The sequence below is a fragment of the Camelus dromedarius genome, chromosome X (genome assembly GCF_036321535.1).
Source record: "Camelus dromedarius isolate mCamDro1 chromosome X, mCamDro1.pat, whole genome shotgun sequence".
Taxonomy (NCBI): domain Eukaryota; kingdom Metazoa; phylum Chordata; class Mammalia; order Artiodactyla; family Camelidae; genus Camelus; species Camelus dromedarius.
The window spans coordinates 59,766,871-59,786,985 of NC_087472.1; the positions used below are offsets into that span (position 1 = coordinate 59,766,871).

The 20,115-nt window shown below is 40.2% G+C and overlaps 1 protein-coding gene and 1 long non-coding RNA gene across 4 annotated transcripts in view; both read right to left on the reverse strand.

Moving 5' to 3' along the window:
* Positions 1–822: 822 nt before the first annotated feature.
* LOC135320141 (uncharacterized) lies at positions 823–12,083 on the reverse strand. Its single transcript, XR_010379363.1, has 4 exons — positions 11,399–12,083; positions 4,379–4,425; positions 3,938–3,974; positions 823–897 (listed from the first exon to the last, which is right to left on the reverse strand). It is a non-coding gene; the product is annotated as an uncharacterized LOC135320141 (long non-coding RNA).
* A 3,015-nt stretch (positions 12,084–15,098) lies between these two features.
* The window catches only part of OGT (O-linked N-acetylglucosamine (GlcNAc) transferase), a 33,362-nt gene continuing 28,345 nt past the window's right edge, over positions 15,099–20,115 (reverse strand). For 2 of the 3 annotated variants that reach the window (XM_010978763.3, XM_010978764.3), the window contains exon 23: positions 15,099–17,402. In XM_010978763.3, coding sequence (XP_010977065.1) covers positions 17,228–17,402 — 175 coding nt within the window. In that variant the 3' untranslated portion in view covers positions 15,099–17,227. Of the gene's footprint in view, positions 17,403–19,790; positions 19,872–20,115 lie in introns of all 3 variants that reach the window. The other variant, XR_837057.3, reaches the window with a different exon arrangement.

Here is a 20,115-nt window from a genome sequence, read left to right on the forward strand (position 1 = left end):
AGGAGAGTCTGGACAACGGTAGCTAGGGGGTAGTTATCAAAGAAGTAGCTGGTATGTTAAGGGTGTCAGTACTTGAAGTAGCAGGTGCCTGTGTGTCATGCCCTATCCCAGGTACTAAGCAAACACAGCAATAAAATACTGTCCCTGATGCTCAAGAAGCCCCTAGTCTCCCGACATCTCACACCCACTGTGCAGGTTCTGAAACGCGAATAAAACTCTGCACCTCCTAAAAGGTGAAGAGGACCTCTGAATCCAAAGAGGCGACGACCTGCTATGGGAAACAGACTCTAAGGAAAACGGGAATCTCGAGAAAATATAAATGGTGTAGCGAAAGGCAAAGACAAACAGCTATACAGACAAAGCAAGGATTCCCCTGAGAAGCTGGTCCTCAAGCATCACACATCCGAGTCTCTATCAGGCTGGAAAGAATGAGCCCCTGCCTCTTCCCCTTCCTTGTCATCCCCATATCCAGAGAAGGAGGGCGAGAGCGGGAGCGGGAGGAGCGGAGTAGCCTTCAAGCTGCTCAGTCAGCGTTCTGCTCTGGGGATGGAATGCTAGGCAGGTAAGAGCTCTACTGAGGGGGATGCCTGAGATCTAAGGCAGCAATAACAGTCGCTGCTGTGTTAGGACGTGTACCAAGGGGTGTGGGAATCCAGCCATATCCCCCATCCAGCCCATATGAGGGAAAAAGGGTGGCGCTCACTACTCAGTGATTCAGAATAGAACGATTGCTGACTCTCATCCTGAAATGACTATGTGTGGTGAGGTTGCACCGCACGGCTCAGCTACTTCTTGAAGTTAATGGTTTACTTGCCTTTATTATTTATTCCAGATAGCTTCGCCTTCTTCTTCTTACGGAAGCATTCATCCTCAGAGTCTGAGTCAATCACCACGTAGCTGAGTGATGAGACAGGGAAAAGCAAAAGAGAAGAATGAATGCAACATCCTTCTTTTCCAGGCATCTTCTACCTTTTCTACAATGAGCATGATTACTGTGACATGATTTGTCGGTTTGTTTCCCGCAGTAACCCTGCTCCCCTTCTCTGGAACTACTCAGTCGTTATTCCTGATTTTCCAATGTCCCCATCTTTCTATGAAATCTTTCCATCTCAATCCTTTCAAAAGGAGGTTATCTGTCAAGTACTGAGAGTGAAATGGACTATTAGAGGTTATGTGTTCAAATAGTTTTGGTGTTGCAAGGGGCAGGGAGAATGGATGAGGGAAATGCTTAGTTAACTGCCGTTTCTCTTTATCCACATTGAGATCTCACTGCCTGAGAAGGGGGGAGGGCCACAGATGCAGAGAGGCAGCCTCGGCAGGAGGTTCCTCCTGGGTATCACTCTTTGCAGCCCGAAGCCAGCACCACCCTCTCTAGTTGATGGACTCCTCTGGCGGGAGCCCAAATCAGCAGCACCCCTGTGCCACCCAGGATGCTGGTGGTGAGCACCCCTTGGGGATCCTTGTTCTTAACTGGCCCAGGTATATGGGTCAGAGGTTCCAGAAAGTTGAAATTTACCACTTTTCTGTATTTTCCAGTATATGATAAGTGTAATATACCTTTACGATGAAAGAGAAAACTCCTTAAAACACTGCTGGAGAGGGGTGGGGGTATAGCTCAGTGGTAGAGTGCATGCTGGTCCTGGGCTTAATCCCTAGTGCCTCCATTAAAGGGGGAAGAAAAAGATAAAAATAATCGTATGTGTTTTTCTTTTAACTTAAAAAAAAAAAAAAACCGCTGAAGGACTTCTCTGCACCTGTTCCAAAAACAAATCCATTCATCTCTTTCCACCATATTTACTGCTTTTAAGCTGCCACGTTGACAGGCCTTTGCTATCCTGTTGAGCATTCATTCCATTCTTAAAATTCTGTTTTCTTGATTTCTAGGATACTGTTTTTCTCTCTCATCTTTATATCCACTTCTTCTCACATACTTCTATTTCTCAACTCATTCCCAGGATTTATGCCAGAGTTCACACCAATCCAGTCAGTTCCTAAGGACTGAGTAAACATTATCCATCCGCCAGCCCAACTTCACTTCTGACTTCTAGCTCCACAGTGCCAGCCTCCTTACCTAGATATCCTGTGGGTAGGGCCGATTTTCAGTCAGCCCTCACAGGTGTAGCCTCACCAACTGTTTATTGATTGTGTCTGTTCCAACCAGTCAGACAGCCAACCCAACTGATCCCTGTCTGTATCTACTGGTTGTTAAATGTTTTGAATGCCAGCCCTTGCCTATAGGTCCCTCAATTTCAGCACGTCCAAAATGGAGCTCATCACCTTCCTCCCCAAATCCACCCTTCCTACAACATCCCATATATATAGAAGCCACTGGGACTGGACCAATATCTGTGGGCACTCCTGGCAGACCCCTTGAAATGGATTTTCTTTACATATGTGTTCAACATCTTATCTAGTAGAGGCAGGAAAAAACCAATCTTTCTATTTATTTTTTTAATGGAGGTACTGGAGATTGAACCCAGGACCTTGTGCATACTAAGCATGTGCTCTACCACTGAGCTATACCCACCCACCCCAATCTATTTAAAAAGTGGATACTTTTAGGGGCAAGGGTATAGCTCAGTGGTAGAGAGCATGCCTAGCATGCACAAGATCCTGGATTCAATCCCCAGTACCTCCATTAAATAAATAAATAAACCTAATTACCTCCCCCCAATTAAAATATAATTGGATACTTCTAAATTTATTATCAAACAAGGACTTTATAATATGTAATATTGTAAACCAGAATATTTCTAAGGATCCATGACATGCCATTTAAATGTAAATGACAATCATGGAAATATTCTGCATCTTTGACCGTGGTGATGGTTACACTACCATATATATATTTGTCAAAATTCATCAAACTGTATACCTAAAAAGGGCGAATTTTTCTGTATGTAAATCACATCTCAATAAACCTAACTTCAAAAGTATAAATAACAAAATTGATCATTTCCAACAAACAGCTTTATACAATGCATTATTTGGTTCTAGAATTTCAGCTGACTGCAACTGCTGACTTTCATTCACACATTGGTGTAAGGCTTGGTGGCTTACATGTTGCAAAAGTAATCCACAGAGATAAATCAGCTAGCTAAAAAAACATTTTCCCACTGGACAGCACTATTTTGCCTTCTGGGGGGAGTAGGAATGACCAATTAAAGTTTCTACAGTAATTCAAGCAGTCAGTGTGGAAACCACAGTTATTTTGGATTTATTCCAGTAATTTTTTAGCACCTTCTGTAGTTGGTACCTGGGTAACACCTGTTCATCTAGCTCTGGCAAGAGGAGACAGCTCCTAAATAGGAAAAGTAGTAAATAATGCTGACAGATAGGTCCCACAGAGGATTTTAACTACTGGGCTTAACAGTTGGATTTTCCTATGACAAGTGATTTGAGTAGATAATTGATTTGATCAAAGCAGTGTCTCAGGAGACTAATCTGGAAGTAGGGTATAGACTGGATCAGAAGAGGAAGAAGTCAGAGTGAGGAGCCCACTTAAAAAGCTCTTATACACATACAAGAGTAAAAACTGATAAGGGCCTTAGTGGGGGAGACCGGAAGTTAAGGGACGGTTTTGAGAGACATTTTGAAGGAGAAACTGACAAGTTAGTTAATGGGCCAGGGATAAGGGATCTAATATTTTGAAACTGGTTGTGAGATCACACAACCATTATGACCCTGATCATGATATTCAAAGGAAATGTGATATTTATGCTTGCTTTTTTTTTTTTGGCACAGGGGGAGTAATTAGGTTTATCTATTTATTTACTTTTAATGGAGGTACTGGGAATTGAACCCAGGACCTCAACCATGCTAAGCACGCGCTCTACCACTGAGCTGTACACTTCCCTGTGAGGTTTATTCTTCAATCTTCTTACCCAGAACATCATTTCTTAAAAAAAAGTCAAATTTCACTAATTCTCCTACTCACCTGACGTCCCCTTTCTGCACATTCACTCCAATCGCAACTAAATCAGAGGAAGAAAGAGGGCATCATAAAGCATTTGAAGCACAATAAAATCTGGTTACCCATGTCTTTAATTCCCTCAAATCCAAATCCCTAACTTAGAGCTAGTTAAAATTTTACGGTGGATTCTTACATCTCCCATGAGAAACAGAGAGGAAATAAAAGTAAGGAGAGCGAGAATGAAAAAAGTAAAGGAAGCAAACCTGAAAAGAAGCCCAGAGAACTTCCTCTGCTCCTAACAGTAGGGAAATAAACTTCATTTCGCCAATCTAGAGAGCCCTAGAGAAGACAAACCTACGACAGCTTACACCAAATGTCCCAAATCACATTTTAGTCATCTCTACAAAGATGTGGTTAAATTTCACTTTAAACTGTAAATTGCTGCTTTGAGTGGACTCTACTTACTGGTATCAGGTTCTTCATCACTGCTTGAATCCACAGTAATAATATAACTGCAAAATAAAACACACTGTTTTAAAGGAAAGCTACTATAACACCAGAAGCAAACAAAGTCAAAAAATCTCAAGCGAAGAGAACCACAAGAGTTTCCGAAATGCAAAATGGTTTCAAAGGCTAATGAAATGAAGATCACAATAGGGGAGGTAAAGGCAAATTAAAAGCAGTAAGCTGCTTAAGTCACTACTGCACGATCCAAGATAGCAGAAGGAGTATCTTTAGCTATCAGTGAGAAGCCTTTTTTCTGCCAAGTGAGCTATCTCTAGTTAAAGATATGAAGGTGAATTCTGAGAAAGACACCACAGGGGAAAGGACTTGAGGATATGGACATTACAGTTAAAAATCAAAAGGGTTGGAAAAGGGTATATAGCTCAGCGGTAGAGTGTGTGCCTAGCATGCAGGAGGTCCTGCGTTCAATCCCTAGTGCCTCCATTAAAACAAAACGAACAAACAAAAAAACCTTAAAAAAAATCAAAAAGGCAAAAGAGCAAGGGGGACGCCTTTTGGGGCTTCACTGTTTGAAGAGGGTCTACCTATCAGGACTGCTATCTGGGTAAACGCTTCAGCAAATGCTGAAGTCCATTTCTTGCAGGAGCAAACAAAACCTAACTTCAAAGCTGCAACTGCTCCCTGCAGTGAACATGGTGTTGGGCCCCTTGCTTCTCCGCCTCACAATGTGCCAGAGGCCCCAGCACTCATTCTTCCCTACCCCGGCGGCGGGCCGCCTGGCCTGTTGTTACAGCCTTGCAGTACAGACAGCCCTCTGGATGCGAGGGTTCCACGTCTGCAGATTCAATCAACCTCAGACGGAAAATATTCAGGTAAAAAATGCCAGAAAGTTCCAAAAAGCAAAACTTGAATTTGCTGCTTGATGACAATTATTTGCATAGCATTTACATTGTGTTGGGTGTTATAAGTCATCTAGAAGTGATTTAAAGTATACAGGAGACAAGGACCTACTGTATAGCACAGGGAACTATATTCAATACCTTGTAATGTGGCCTATAATGAAAAAGAATTCAAAAAGAATATATATGTAAAACTGAATCACTATGCTGTACATCAGAAATTAACACAATATTGCAAACCAATAAAAAAATAAAAATTTTAAAAAATAAGGACCAAAAAAGAAAATATGGGAGGATGTGTATGGGTTATATGCAAATACTACACTTCATATATGAGACTTGAGCATCCAAGGATTTTGGTGTCTGAGAGGGATCCTGGAGCCAATATACTATAGATATTGGGGACTGAGGGACAACTGTACTATCTGAGGTGACACCAAAGCACATTCCAGCTGGGGATCCTTCAGCTCACCAGAGAGCAGCGGACTGGACATCCCATCATCAGCCATTCACGATGATTTGAAGAGATCCAAAATCCAACTTAGAGGAGTCACGCTGCAATAAGCATCACTTCTGTGCTGGAGCCTGGCTCTATTCTAGAACCTACATAAGTAATCTTTTTTTTTTTTTGAAGGGGGATGATTAGGTTTATTTATTTATTTATTTTTTTGGAGGTACTGGGGATAAAACCCAGGACCTCATGTGTGCTAGGCATGCGCCCTACCACTGAGCTATACCCACCCTCTCATAGGCAATCTTATCATGAATTATTGTGACACAGAGCTAACAGAGGAAACCAAAGTGCTAAAGAAAATGGGCATAATAGCCATAAGGTTTTGCATATATTTACATGGTTTTACATATTTATAAGTTTTATGTATTTTTATAAGGTTTTACATATAAAAAGTTAGCCTTAACCACATCTTGTGGACTTTTTAATTTTGGCCTTGAGGTTGATTACTGGACTGATCATATACATTTTATATACAATCTTTCAAGACACATGCTGGCTCATCCTCTTGATTAAATTTCCTATTTATTGATTGATCATTGGACTTATTCAGTACTAGGCTTCAATTTGTTTTTTTTCTTTTTCATCAAGAAAAAATTCTTGCTGGGTCTAAGGTTTCTCAGGTATGGGTCAAAATGTGGCCTTGGTTATCTTGAAACCTATTATCAATACATAGCACTATACAGAAACTAAAACGTGATCCAATCTTCATCTACCTTTTCAGATACACACTGATTTTTAGAGGTCAGACAAAAGGAATTAGGGATCAGAAACATGACAGAAACAGTGACACAACAGAGTCGTACTCTAATCCCTAAAGAGAAAATATATGCACATAGGAAGAGCCATTTGGCTTACCTAGAACTTACGAAAAGACTATAAGAAATCATGTTAGAAGGCTTTGAAGATATAAAGAAAAACCCCAAAATACTTTAAAGAACCCAAAGATCTCCCCTTTAAAACTGAAGCCATAAACCATAAAGATTGTGTATGCTTTTATATGACTATAGGAAAAGATATAAAAGAACCAGTACCAAATTATTAATAATTATTACCTAAAAAGAATGGGTGTGTACCTGTGAGGGCGGACTTCCACTTTTTACTTTAGATGTTTCTGTATTTTAAAAAATACTTTATTATTGTATTATTTAATAATTTTATTTTGGCAGAGGGAGGTAATTAGGTTTGTTTATTTTCAGGGGAGGTGCTGGGAATTGAACCCAGGACCCCCTGCATGCTAAGCATGCATATCTACCACTTAAACTATGCCCCCCCCTCCCCGTATTGTTTATTTTTACCATGGGCCTGTGTTCTCCTGGTAATTTTTGAAACTTAATAAATCTTGCTAAAAAAGACTAGTCAGTGGGTATCAGAGGGGACTAATTAGGCTTTGATCACTCAATGAAAATCAGTCCCCCAGCCCTTGCATTATGTCTCTCAGCAGCATTTCTGCCTGCAAACTGCCAAAACTTCCTTCACCCGGTTAATGTCCTTGTCTCATGAGTCACTGGGAAAACAGAGGCAATCAGACAGGAACTCCCTCTTCCTCCCACCAACAAATCTATAGACCTATCTCTAACTACACTAATGATTTTTATCATTAACGGGGAATGTGGCATCCTTACCTCTATCTAAGGCCACGCCTTCCTTTAGACTTTGGATCTCATCCCCCTTCTCCTGGATCTTATTCCTGCAATTTTCCATGCTGTGCTGCATTACTGTCCTCTCCTGGATCATTCATTCTACTATCCCGACTCCCCACATCCCCCAGTTTTATAATTCTAGCCTCGAACTCTCCACCAAACACCAACTATCTACATGACATCTTGGACACGTAGTATTTAAGACATAACACGGCCAGACCTACTGTATAACACAGAGAACTATATTCAATGTCTTGTAATAACATATAATGGGAAAGAATCTGAAAAGAAAAAAAATATATATATGTATAACTGAATCACTTTGCTGTACACCTGAAACTAATATTGTAAATCAACTACACTTCAATAAAAAATTTAACACAGGTTTATTTCCTCCCTCCATCCTGTTTCTCTAGTCTTACCCATCTCAGTCCATGGCACCAATATCCAACCAGTAACACAAACCAAAAATTTAGGAGTCACTCTTGCTTTTGCTCTTTCTCTCACATCTCACATCCAATCCCTCAGCAAGACCTGTGGGCCCTACTTCTAAGGTATATTTCATACAATCTGAGATATTATTATATGTACCTCTAAGAAAGGGAAAAACACTACCAAATGATTCTATGCTCTCCTCCATATGATGCAGCCCAATCTCAGAAATGTTAAAATGTGGGGGGAAGTCTTTGGATGGAACTATAATATATCCTATATTCATCCAAATCTCTCCAGCTTCACTACCACCACCCTAATCTAAACCATCATCACTTCTCACCTAGACTTCTATGAATCAAACCCTTGGCCTCAGTTGTAAAAGAACCGTTTAGCTCATATGGCTTTTATGAAAATGAAACAAGATCTACAGGATCATGTACTTTGCCCCCATCACAGCACTTATCACACTACACTGTTGTTGCCTGTTTACATGTTTCTATCTCCCATCATCCCAGACAGTAAGCTAAGGAAGGATTTGGAAGTGTATCTGTTTCATACTGCTCAGTACAAAGTCAGTACTCAATAAATAAACGAATGCTCCTCAAAAAATAGTTCGGGTTGGGGAGGGTATAGCTCAAGTGGTAGAGCAGATGCTTAGCATGAAGGAGGTCCTGAGTGCAATCCCCAGTACCTCCATTAAAAATTAAAATTAAAACTAATAATAAATAAATAGACCCAATGACCAATCCCCCAAAAAATGAAATTTCAAATAGTTCCCTATATTATTATCTTCCATCTTCCTACCTACACCCCCATAGAACCTCATTTTTTAAGAATTTTTGCTTATCAGATCTAAGTAATATTTTTCTCCACTTAAAAAATTAAATACACTAATATGCCCATCTATGTGGAGGTTTGAGGTACAGCCAGCCCAAAGTAAAAACAAACAACAATATCATATTGTCTGCATTAATGGAAATACACTGCCCAGACACTGAGACACAATGGTCCTGACTTGCGGCAAGGGCAGGTGGGGAGACTAGCAGGTCGCTGTCCAGCCTCAAGGAAGATCTCCAACCAGAAGTCTGGCATCTGGTCTTTGCATCTGTAGCTTCAAGAATTCAGGTTTCTCAATTCTTCATCAAATGCTAGTGGAGTGACTCCTGTTAACCAAGTTTGCAAGGGGCTGACTAATAAACCAGAATGCCTGCTTACTTCTCGTGAGAACTAATGCCAACCATGTGCCCCAGGCAGTCCCTCTTTGGGGCAAGTGACAGAGTCACGGAGGGAGCTCGGACTTTACTTATCTTGTGCTTTTTGACCACACACACATTACTTTGATTCTTTAGCTGAATGTTCCAACTAGCATCTTTGTGCGTTTAATTACTTTCGTAAATTGGATTTTCCTAGGAGTCAAATTACTCAATCAAAAGTATGACCAACTTTATAGTTCTTGGTATATTTGCTTAATTGTTTCCAAAGGGTTGTACCACTTCACAACGTCGGACGTATTACTATAAATAGGATTAAATATTTTAAATTTGCTAATTTAAGAGGCAAATAATTTTAATTAGCATTTATTTTTATTACTTAAGATGTATGTTTTCCAAATGTTTGCTGCATTCTTTTGCTAATGCCCCCCATTTTAATGACTATCATGAAATAATGTTTACTAGACAGTTTTTGTGACTGATAAAACACACTGAAAAGGAGTAAGGAAGAGGAACACTCTGCCCCTGTTCTTCCAACAGTCCCACTCCCCAGAGATAAACGTTTCTTATTTATGCTTCTAGAAGGTTCTTAAGCATAAGCACATATCAGCACAAGTCAAGTGCACAAAGCTTTTTTTTAATAAGTAGTATTATACTATACGGATTGTTCTGCAGTTTTTCACTTTATATATCTTAGTATTTCCATTATCAATACATATAGCTCATCACTTTTTTTTGATGAACCGTAATTTATTCAACTACCAAATCCAATTTAAACTCCTTCCAAATTTGTGCTATTTCAAACAATGCTGCAGTGAACATCCCTGTATGCATTTCTCTGTGCACTAGTAATTAAGTCATACATCCTTCATTCACAGAACTGAACTAAGACCAAAACAGCCTGTACATGTCTGTATGTGACCCCGTGAGCATGAGTTAGGGGGAGAAGGGGCATGAAAGAAGGGGGAAAAGAGTCAAGAGAAAATAAGAGTGAACTAAAAAAATAGCATGTAAGATACAACCACACTGATGCACTTAAGTATATGTGAGTATATGTATACAGAAATTAACTAAAATTTTTCTAAAAATGAAAGTCCTAGTAGTGGAATTAGTGGATCAAAGGACATGAACATTTTAAATTTTGCTACTGCCTGGTCACCCTCCAAAAAGGTTGCACCAATTTATAGTCCCTACCATGACTGTGAGAATTCCCTACAAGTTCGACGACTCTGGGTATCATCAAAATTGTTTTAATCTTTGTCAATCTGATGTTTGAAAAATGGTATCTCATTTAAAGTTCTTTTATTTCTTTAAATATAAGTGATATAAGACTATGAGCCATTTGGTTTTTTTTCCTCTGAGAACTACCTTCTAAAAACTTCTCCCCATTTTCTGTTTGTTCAGCCTTTTTTAAGTTGATTTGTAAAAGTTCTTTGTAGACTAAGGAAAATAGCCTTTTATCATAAATCATATAAATATTTTTCCAGTTTGTTGTCATTTTTATGCTTTTGCTAGATACTAAATTTAGAAAGACCTTCCCTACTCCAAAATTACTGGAAACAAAATCCATCTATATTTTCTAGCATTTTAATGGTTTCTTTTTTTTTAAATATTTTATCTATGTGTAATTTATTTTGGTATAAGGAGTGATGAGGTAAGAATATAATTCTTATTGTTTTCCATATGGTCGGCCATCTTCAAATCATTTGTTAATGAATCCATCTCTTCTTCACTTATTTGAAATGTCATTTTTTTATCATGAACTAAATTTTCATACGTATCTGGGCCCATTTCCAGACTCTGTTCTATGGTTTCTACTTTCTCCCATAGCCTACATTTATCTGTATGTTAATCCTACCTGTGAAGGAGGGGGAAAGAGCACTGCTTCAGGAGGGTGAAGCCTTAGAGGAGCTAAGACAACTATTTTAAAATACCTCATCATGGGGAAGAAAAATATTTCACCTGTGTACCTCTAGAGGGCAGTACTGCAAACAATGGGATGCAAGTAACTTAGGGACAGGTTTGAAGTGCCTCAAAATGAAGAACTTCCCAGAAATTGCACATACTCAACAGTGCATTGTGTTGCTTCATGGAGGTGTACACTTCTAGCCACCAAAAGAGCTGTTACATGAAGGATTCGTGCACTGGATAGGTGGCTGGACTTCTATGATTCTAAGATCCCTTTTTATAATTCTCATTTTATGACTAACCAAGTTATATATTCTGTAGATGCTACAGGAAATAAACATATACTTTTTGAGAAAGTCATTTTGCCAACAAAGTAGGACTGAACTAAGAGAAGACAATTTTTCAAATCTTACCAATCATCATCCTGGATCTTCAAACGACCAGCCTTTGCTTCGGACATGTCCGTGTCTGTAGTCAGGACAAGGATATACTTTTTAAAGAAAATCAGAACCACTTAGACATTTGTACATTCTTTATTTACCTTTGAGCAGCTTCTTCATTCTAAAGCAAAAACTTTGCTCTATGAAATGAGAAGTATTTAAATGCGTTTACTGCAGCCTTTTCCTGGATAGAGAAAACTAGAGATGGGGTGTACCACCCCCTCTCCCACCTTTCCCCACTGAGGTTCTTTGTAGATCAGTCAGAAAGCCCAAAGCACATGGCAGACCCTGATGTTAAATAACCTCAACTGCCACCTGTGATAAAGACGTGCAAGGAAGACCATCATTCGTTTATTAGCCCCCAGAGAAAATTTCTTCCCATTTTTAGGCTTTAGTGCGCACTATTCAGTCCCTAACCCAATGCTCTTTTGCCCGCAAATGTATTCCCACACCACCCCCACACATCACATCACCACCGGCCCTCCCCTCTCCCCACATCTTCCTTCCCCCTACTTCCGCCTCACACCCCAAGGAAGTCTTCTATCTATCCCCCTATTCCCCCTGAGGATAAGGCCTTCCTTCCCACACGTCTCCATCTTCCTACTCCCATCTTCTACCCCAGTCAGTCTTGCACCAATCAGGCCTCAAACACTCTGCTCTTCACCACATCGGTCCCCCTACCTTCCCCACTCCCCGAGCTTCCCCCTACCCCTCCCCTCCCCTCCCCCCACCCCCTCCTCAACTTCCCCCCACCCCTCCCCTCCCCCAGGCCCCCCCCCGCCCCCCACCTCCCCCCACTACCACCCCTCCCCTTGGCCTCCACCCCCCCACTTCCACTCCTCCACCTCCACCCCTCCCCCCACCTTTCCCTCTTCCCCGCTTCCACCCCACATCCCTAACCAGTCTTGGATCAATCAAGCCTAGGCTCCCCCCTCCCACCATTCCAGCCAATCTTGCACAAATCAAGCCTCGATACCTCCGCTCACCCACTCCACGCCTCTACCCCCTTGTTCCTGCCTCCACTCCCCAGGTCTTACACCAACAGGCCCAGACCCCTCTCCCCCCACCCCGCCAGCCTTACACCATGAGGTCTAGACTCTTCCGCCATTTCACCTCAGACCACCCCCCGTCAGTTTTGTACCTCAGCTCTCTTCATTCATCCCCACATCTTCCCACCCCTACTCCCCAGGAAATCTTACACGAACAGACCTAGACCCCCCCTCCCCTCCCTCACTCCTCCATCTCACCTCTGGCCACCCCAAGCCAGTCTTGAACCAATGAGGCCCCAACTCCTCCACTCATCTTTCCCCTCCACGCTCGCCTCTCACCCCTAGATCAAGCATTGACCTCCCCCCCACACACACCCCTAACTGGCCCTACACCTGCCCCTACTTCCACACCCTACTCCAACCTCAATCACCCATTCAGCCTCCCACCACTCAGGCCTAGGCACACCCCCCCTCAGCAACTGCACGCCACCTCCCAGGCCTCTACTCCCTCATGCTCCAACTGGTATCTCTGGCCCCAATTCCGCATCTTTGTTTTATTGGCGTTAGTATCACAAATACACACACACAAATTCCTTCTTCTAAAAGCTTTAAGTGGAAACAGGCAAAATATTTGGCCAAAATCTCAGTCTCGGGGTTCACGGACAATCAGTGTCCAGGGCTTATAGCGGTCCTGACTTTAATTAAGTCGGCTCCACTAAGATGTACTTCCAGCTTGTCCCGCTTCAGTACTCTCCCGTCACCTACCTGCTTCTGCCGCCTCTGGCCTGGCCAATCCGCTGCTCGCCTCAGACTGGGAGTCTAAGGCGTGCGAGGTCCCGAGCGACTGGGGGAGACGCCGGGGCGCGCGTCCTTTTATAGAGCCCGGGCTCGGCGGGAGGTCGTAACTGACGTACTCCCGCTCTCTGGGGAACCCACCTATCACAGCATTGTCACCAGGCAAATTCAAACCTCGCGGCTATGAACTTGGCGCCCACTCACGGTGCTTCCGGAGTCGGGTCTATCACATCCACGAGGTGTCGCTTATGTGTCCCGAGAAACGCCATTTCACGGAGAGCACAAGGCCCCAAGCACATTTCTGTAGTTTGGCGATCCCTAAATTTACTTATGGGGTGACAGGGAAAAACCATGCTGAATCCTCCCAAATCAAGTTGCATCCTTGTGAGGACTTGGATAAGTGCGCCCCGTTCTTTGCTTGAACTGTCCAAACCTCTCAGTCCGTGTGCCTACCCTCCAAACTCCGCGGGGCGGGGGATGGGGCGGGGCAGACCCCTAGATAAGAGCAAGGCAGCAAGCCGAAAATGCCTGGCAACAAAGTACGACGACGTGTGCCTCCAGAATCCTCCTAACCCTGGTGATAAAGAGGAGTTAGTTACTTGAAGCTTTTTGGCACTCGCTCCAGACACACCAAGAAAAACCATCAACGGGGGAAGCAAACGCTTTCTAGATCGTGCCCGTTTCTCCAGCGAAAACCCATACATCTCATAATTTAAGCATCTGGCCTACGGAATACAAACAAAATGCCCCTGCACTTAAAAATATTAACAATGTTGAGTTTATTTTAGGCTAGGCACTGTTCCAAGTGTTTTATGTGGATTTAGTCCTTATGACACTTAAAAACATTCGGCAATATTAAGCTCTCTTGTTTTACAGAGATCACATGGCTAGAAAGTGGCAGAGAGCTGGAATTCAAATTCTGGCAGCACTAGTCTTAAGCACCAAACTGCTGAGTCGAAAAGGAAATGTATAAAAAGGGCTTATCATTATAACCTCATCTCTTACAACAAACTTGCAAGTTTACCTCTACAAGCCTCTTTCATAAAAATGGGTGTTACATAACTGTGTGCCTCAGAGGTTTGGGCAAAGAATCTGAACATTAGCTGTAGTTAATATTAAGAGCCACGTGCTTCAAGTAAAGAGTGGGTTTAGGATTAGAATCAAATCGTGTAAGTCACACAAGTTTATTCAAGGTTGTATGAGCAACTCCTTTACACTTTATATAAAGGCAGGAGCCAGAAGCAGACTGGAAAAAACTGATGCAGATTCCTAATAATTAGAAAGAAGGGGATGGGATAAGAACTGATTTATGACTAGTTTACTTCCAAGAAACAAACACCTTTCTCCCCTCATCTTTCAAGAAACAAACACTAACCCTCCATTAGGGCTTTGAGGGTCACAATCCACAGAAACTTCAGAGGTAAATTACCTGAAATTTTACTGAAAAAATTTTTTCATTTATAGCTCTGAGAAAACAGACAGCTGAACAGCCTGTTCTGGTCCCTAATGCACTGATGTCCTCCTCCCTCATACCTGTGGCTCTGTTCAATCACCATTCAGAGTAGGAAGGAACAGTCCACATAAAGAATGAGACTACAAGCGTAGCTGAAGAAGCCAGAATGGTCATAAGCAAAACAGGAACAAGCACGAACGGGATATGCTGGGAGTCTCAGGCTTTGTCAGGTCTTAACAGATCATAGACCAACCTGACCCGTGCACCCCTGCACTTGGCTGAGAAAACAAAAAATAATTCTTAATATGAGAGCTACCCTAGGGAAATCTGGTCCTTTAGTTGTCTGGAGCTGTTCCAATATAGGCTTCTTCACTGGAGGGCCCTATTGCTCTGGCTAATGCTCAGTTTTAACAGAACACAAAATACGTCAGCCATATTAAGGGCAAATCATTCATTTATTGTTTAAAGATCGCAAGACAACATCTGAATTTCTGTAGCACAATTTCAATGTTTTACTGTTTTGATAAAGCAGAGTATAATAGAAAAAAAAAAACAATTAGTTTCCAGTAATATCTATATCTCTATTCAGAATTAAGTCTTCCACAGATATGTTACCTGGAAACAAAAGCCTGTTACAATAAGCAAAGCTTCAACCAGAGCGGCTACTTTTCGTGCCAGGAAAAAGTTCATCCCTGTAGGAGGAATGATGTGCTATGTAAAACGGCTGTAAGGTCACAGCCTTGAGGGCATTGGAAGTATATTATCCTATTCCACACTGAGTAGTTTGGTGAAAGTTCAAACATCGGTTTATCTGCAACCAAGCTGGCAACCTTTAACTGATATTTCAATAAAGTAAAAAATAAATTAAGAAATCCCTAAACTGATGCTTCTTGATTTACATTGTTAAAAGGTACACAGTTTATCAATATGTAATTCTGACTAAGAATTACATTTGAGACTCCTTGCTCAGATTTTGGTTAATAGTCAGACTCTTTCAGAAATTCAAGTTCTTATTAATAATTTGTCAACTAGGATACATTCAGGCATCAGCTGCAACTACAGAATAGGTGCACTGCCTCAGCACTTTGGAAAGACATTATAATCTAGAACACTACTAGCAGACAAAAAAAATTATCTGTTACTGGATAGCATATGTGCAGTACAGCAAGACAAAAACATATATTCATATGTTGGCTTGTTTAAGCCTCAAGCCCTCAATCCTTTGTTGAAATTCAATAATTTTATTCCTATGGTTTTTAATACCAAGAACTCAAGCTCCAGGAGGGCTAAAGTCTAATTTATACGCCAAACCAAGTAGCAGTGCAGTCTGCTACTGCTGAGGCTGAATCCATACAGACTTCAAGACCAAGTCCAGAAGACAATTATTATATATAATACCCTAGAAGGTCTGAAAAATAATTACTCGTATACAGTGCTGATCCTTCAGAGCTTTTTCCCTGTAACGTGTTTTTTTGACGAAAGTTATTTTTAATGTATTGGAAATTACTGTGACTTACAGATCAAATATTTGAATACTTATACTTACCTGGGATTTCATTTCTGCTGAAAGAAATAGGAAGAACAGGACTCACTTAAAAAAAAAAAAAACTTTAGAAATGAAGGTAGAAATCTTATCACACACTATCATTTTCGGAAGCAGCATAGAGGGGCAGTTGAAGGTAAAACACTGGTGAAATAGGTCAAAACTAGGCCAAAGAATCTATATTATTATCATCAATGACAGTACCACAACTGTGCCCTTCATAATTAATAATCACTCCTAAGAATTTTCATTTGGCACGAGATGATGTGTTTAAGAGAAACACTCTGGGAGGTTGTGAATCAGACTTGGTTTTGTTAGCCAAGTTACAGGAGAAATTTTCAAATGGGGAGAGGGGAAGAAGGAAATGGGAAATGGACCAGAAAAAAAAAATTTAAGTCATTATCTAAACCAACAAAGCACTGATAACTCCAAACATTATGTCAGACACTAAAATGACTGATATAGACTCAAGTGGTTTATAAAACCTATAAAAAGACTACACCAGCAAAGTCCCCATTAATCTGCAGAGTTCAGAAACTAAAATAAGGAACATTTTAGCTTAAAATCTTATCTCAAGAGAATCGCATACACTTCACATGAATAAAAATACCTGAAACCAAATATCTTTAAAAGCTCCAATACCCAAAATATAAAGAAAAAAATTAATTCAGAAGACTCAGTCAATCCATGGAATCACAAAACGGCTGGACAATCTCTATCTCCCCTCCACACTAACCATCCCATGGAAGACCAAGGGAGATCAGACCTTCCAGACCTATGCACCACCTGGTTGCTGCAAAATTCAATGGAGACGCCTTGTGGAACAGCAGTTTCCCATCTCTTGTGTCTCTCCCTATCATGCAGGAAGCAAGTCTGGCTGTGCTATTCTATTATCATTATTTGTCACCCATCTGCAACATGATACTGTACAGATAAGTAAAAAGTACATTATCTAGTTCCCTTTCCCCCAGAAGGTTGAGGCTCAGGTATACGGTAATTCTCCTGTGTACACAGTCTTTTATTTAGGCCGACTCAGTGACTTCAACAGGCTTAATCATGTGATCAGGCTTGTTGCCAGCTGCATAATGCTCCCACATCTGTAGATAGAGCCGCTCTAGTTCCATTGTGTACTGTTTGGTGTTGAACAGAGGGCTAGATATTCTCTGCTTCCAGACTTTGCCACGAATTTTCTTCAGGCTGGGTAATAAAAAGAGCCAAGTTTACAAGTCAGAGCAGAAACTCAGAACTGGCCCCCATAACTACCTAGACACCTTTATGGTAAATTACATAACCAAACTTCACACTCTTTTCTCTTCTGATTGCCGCCCTCTAACCTCAGTGCTGAAAAGGGGAAGGGTCACAGCTAACACAATGTTAAACACTTTATTATAATAGAGTTCACCTATGTCCTCTGAAAAAACTTAGTTCTTTCCTAAATAAGAGTATCTAAGAGATACCATGCTTTCTCCATTTCATCTTATTTCTACCTTTAAAATAAAAACAAGACTTGGCAATGACACGTCTACTTCTACGTACTATTGGTTAGAATATAAACTGTCCACCCTTTTGATAAGCAATTTAGCAATGTGTCTTTTAAGAACCATTAAATGTTCATAACCCTATGACCTATCAATAACACAATAGCTAAAACACAAACACATGCATATTTTAATGAAATAGGAAAACACTCAAGGGGAAAAGAAATGCAATGTCTACTGCCGTAATTTTTCACTTATACATGAACTTAGTTGTTTGTTTATGTATAAAAAAATGGTTCCTAATATCACCAAGACGATGGTTCTGTTCAGAAACAGGGAAAAATGCAATCAATTCTTCTGGGAACAGAGAGGGAAAGATTTCTTTCTCTTCTCCCATTCTGAATATATCATTTGTCATGAGACTATTCTCATATGGAGAGAATTACTACTTTAGAATCAGAAGCTGGAATATTCTTGTGCATTTTTAAAAGCAATTAATAAAAAAAAAACTGTTTTAATGTTTGCTGTGCCAGAACAAGTAAAATGGCTATGAATATATGCCGGCTTCAACCCAACCATGATCATATTAATGTTATCTTCCAAATAAAAATACTTTCCTGTTCTTTTTTTTTTTTTAAGTTCTGTATGTCAATAGGAGAATGGTTAAACTGTGGTCCATCCATGCAATGAAATACTACTCAGCAATAAAAAGGAATGAACTACTGATACAAGCCAACAACATGGATAAATCTCAAAATATTATTATCCTGAGTGGAAAAAGCCTTCAGAGTACATACTGTGTGATTCCATTTGCATAAGGTTACTAAAAGGCAAAACTAAATAAACTATGGCGGGAAAAAAAATTCAGGAACAGTGGTTGTCCCTGAGGGTTGGTGAGGAGGACCGTCTAAGAAGGGGTGTGAAGGAACTTTATGGAGAGACAGTAATGTTCTATATCTTGTTGGAGATTGGGGTTATAAAGTTATCTCTCAAAATTCACTTTAGATTTAAATATTCCACCGTATATAAATTCTGCCTCAAAAGAAAAAACAAATACTAAAGTCAAGTTAATGATGTCCATTCTAGGTAGCGATTTAGGGAGAAGAGTACCAATGTCTGCAATTTACTTCAAAATATATCAATTAAGATGGATTACCAAATGGATATAGGAATGAACAGATGGAAAAAAATGTGATTAAAGCGAGTATAGTAAAATATTAGTGGTGGAATCTAGGTAGTAGGTATGTAAGTGTTTATTATAAAACTGAAATTTCTCATAACAAAATGTCAGGGGAAAGTATTGTATGAAATCAACTAAGTTCCCAAAAAGTTTAAAAAAAAAAAAACCCACTAAATTATTTACTGTAGTTATCTCTGAGATGATGGACATGAATCTCAGTATTTTTTAATGCCTGGGCTCAAATTTCTTAATCGTTTTTCTTAACTGTATATAATGTTCAATGGAGGATATTTAAAAATAATAAATGCTTAACATACATCTGTTGAATGCTAACTCTGTACCAAGAACGGTTGTAAGTGCTTCACATGGAACACCTTTTTTTAATCTTCACAACACCTCTGTAAGGTAGGTACTATCACTCGTCCCCATTTTGTAGATGGGAAAACCAAGGCACATAGAGCCTAACTTGTCCAAAGTTACAAAGCTTCTAAGCGGGAGAGCCTGGATTCAAATCCAGGCAGTCTGACTCAAAGAGGGTGCTTCTTCATAACTTCTACATAATATGCCATGTCTCAGAAAAACAAAAAGAAAAAAAAATCACCCATAATACCCAAAGAGAAACCTCATTTAAGAGATAAACACTGTTTTACTGTATGGATAAAGCATTTATCTAAAGCATCATCTCTCTAATTCCCACCCATCTGGAGGCATTTAAGTTATGCCCAAATATTACTAATAGGGCATTATTAGGGTCAAAGGTCTGGCTTTCTTTTTTTGTTAGGCTCTTAAAACTTTGAGAAAATACTGTACCGATTTACTTACAAATGTATGAAAAAGCCAGGACGCCAGTGCTCCCTCATCACTGGTATCATATTAAAAATCTTTTATACCAAATAATGGGTATACCTCAATGTTATTTTAACTTACATTTCTACTACAGAGGTTGGAACTTTCTGTTAACCATTTGTATTTCTACTTCAGTCAGCTGTCATTTCCTTGTTCACTTTCCTATTAAGGGATTTAAAATGTAAATGTTCTTCAGTCTTAATATAGCCAAGCTATTGATATTTGACATAAGAAACAAAAATTTTTTTCCGTCTTGTTTGCTTTTTAATTTTGTTTTTTGAAGAACAGTTGATTTTCGTGCCTTTTAATTTTCTTGACTTACTTTTTTAATCAGCCATTTACTCTTTACGTAGTAAAACCTATTGATCAATTCACTTATGCAAGTTCAAAAAATTCTTCTCCCATC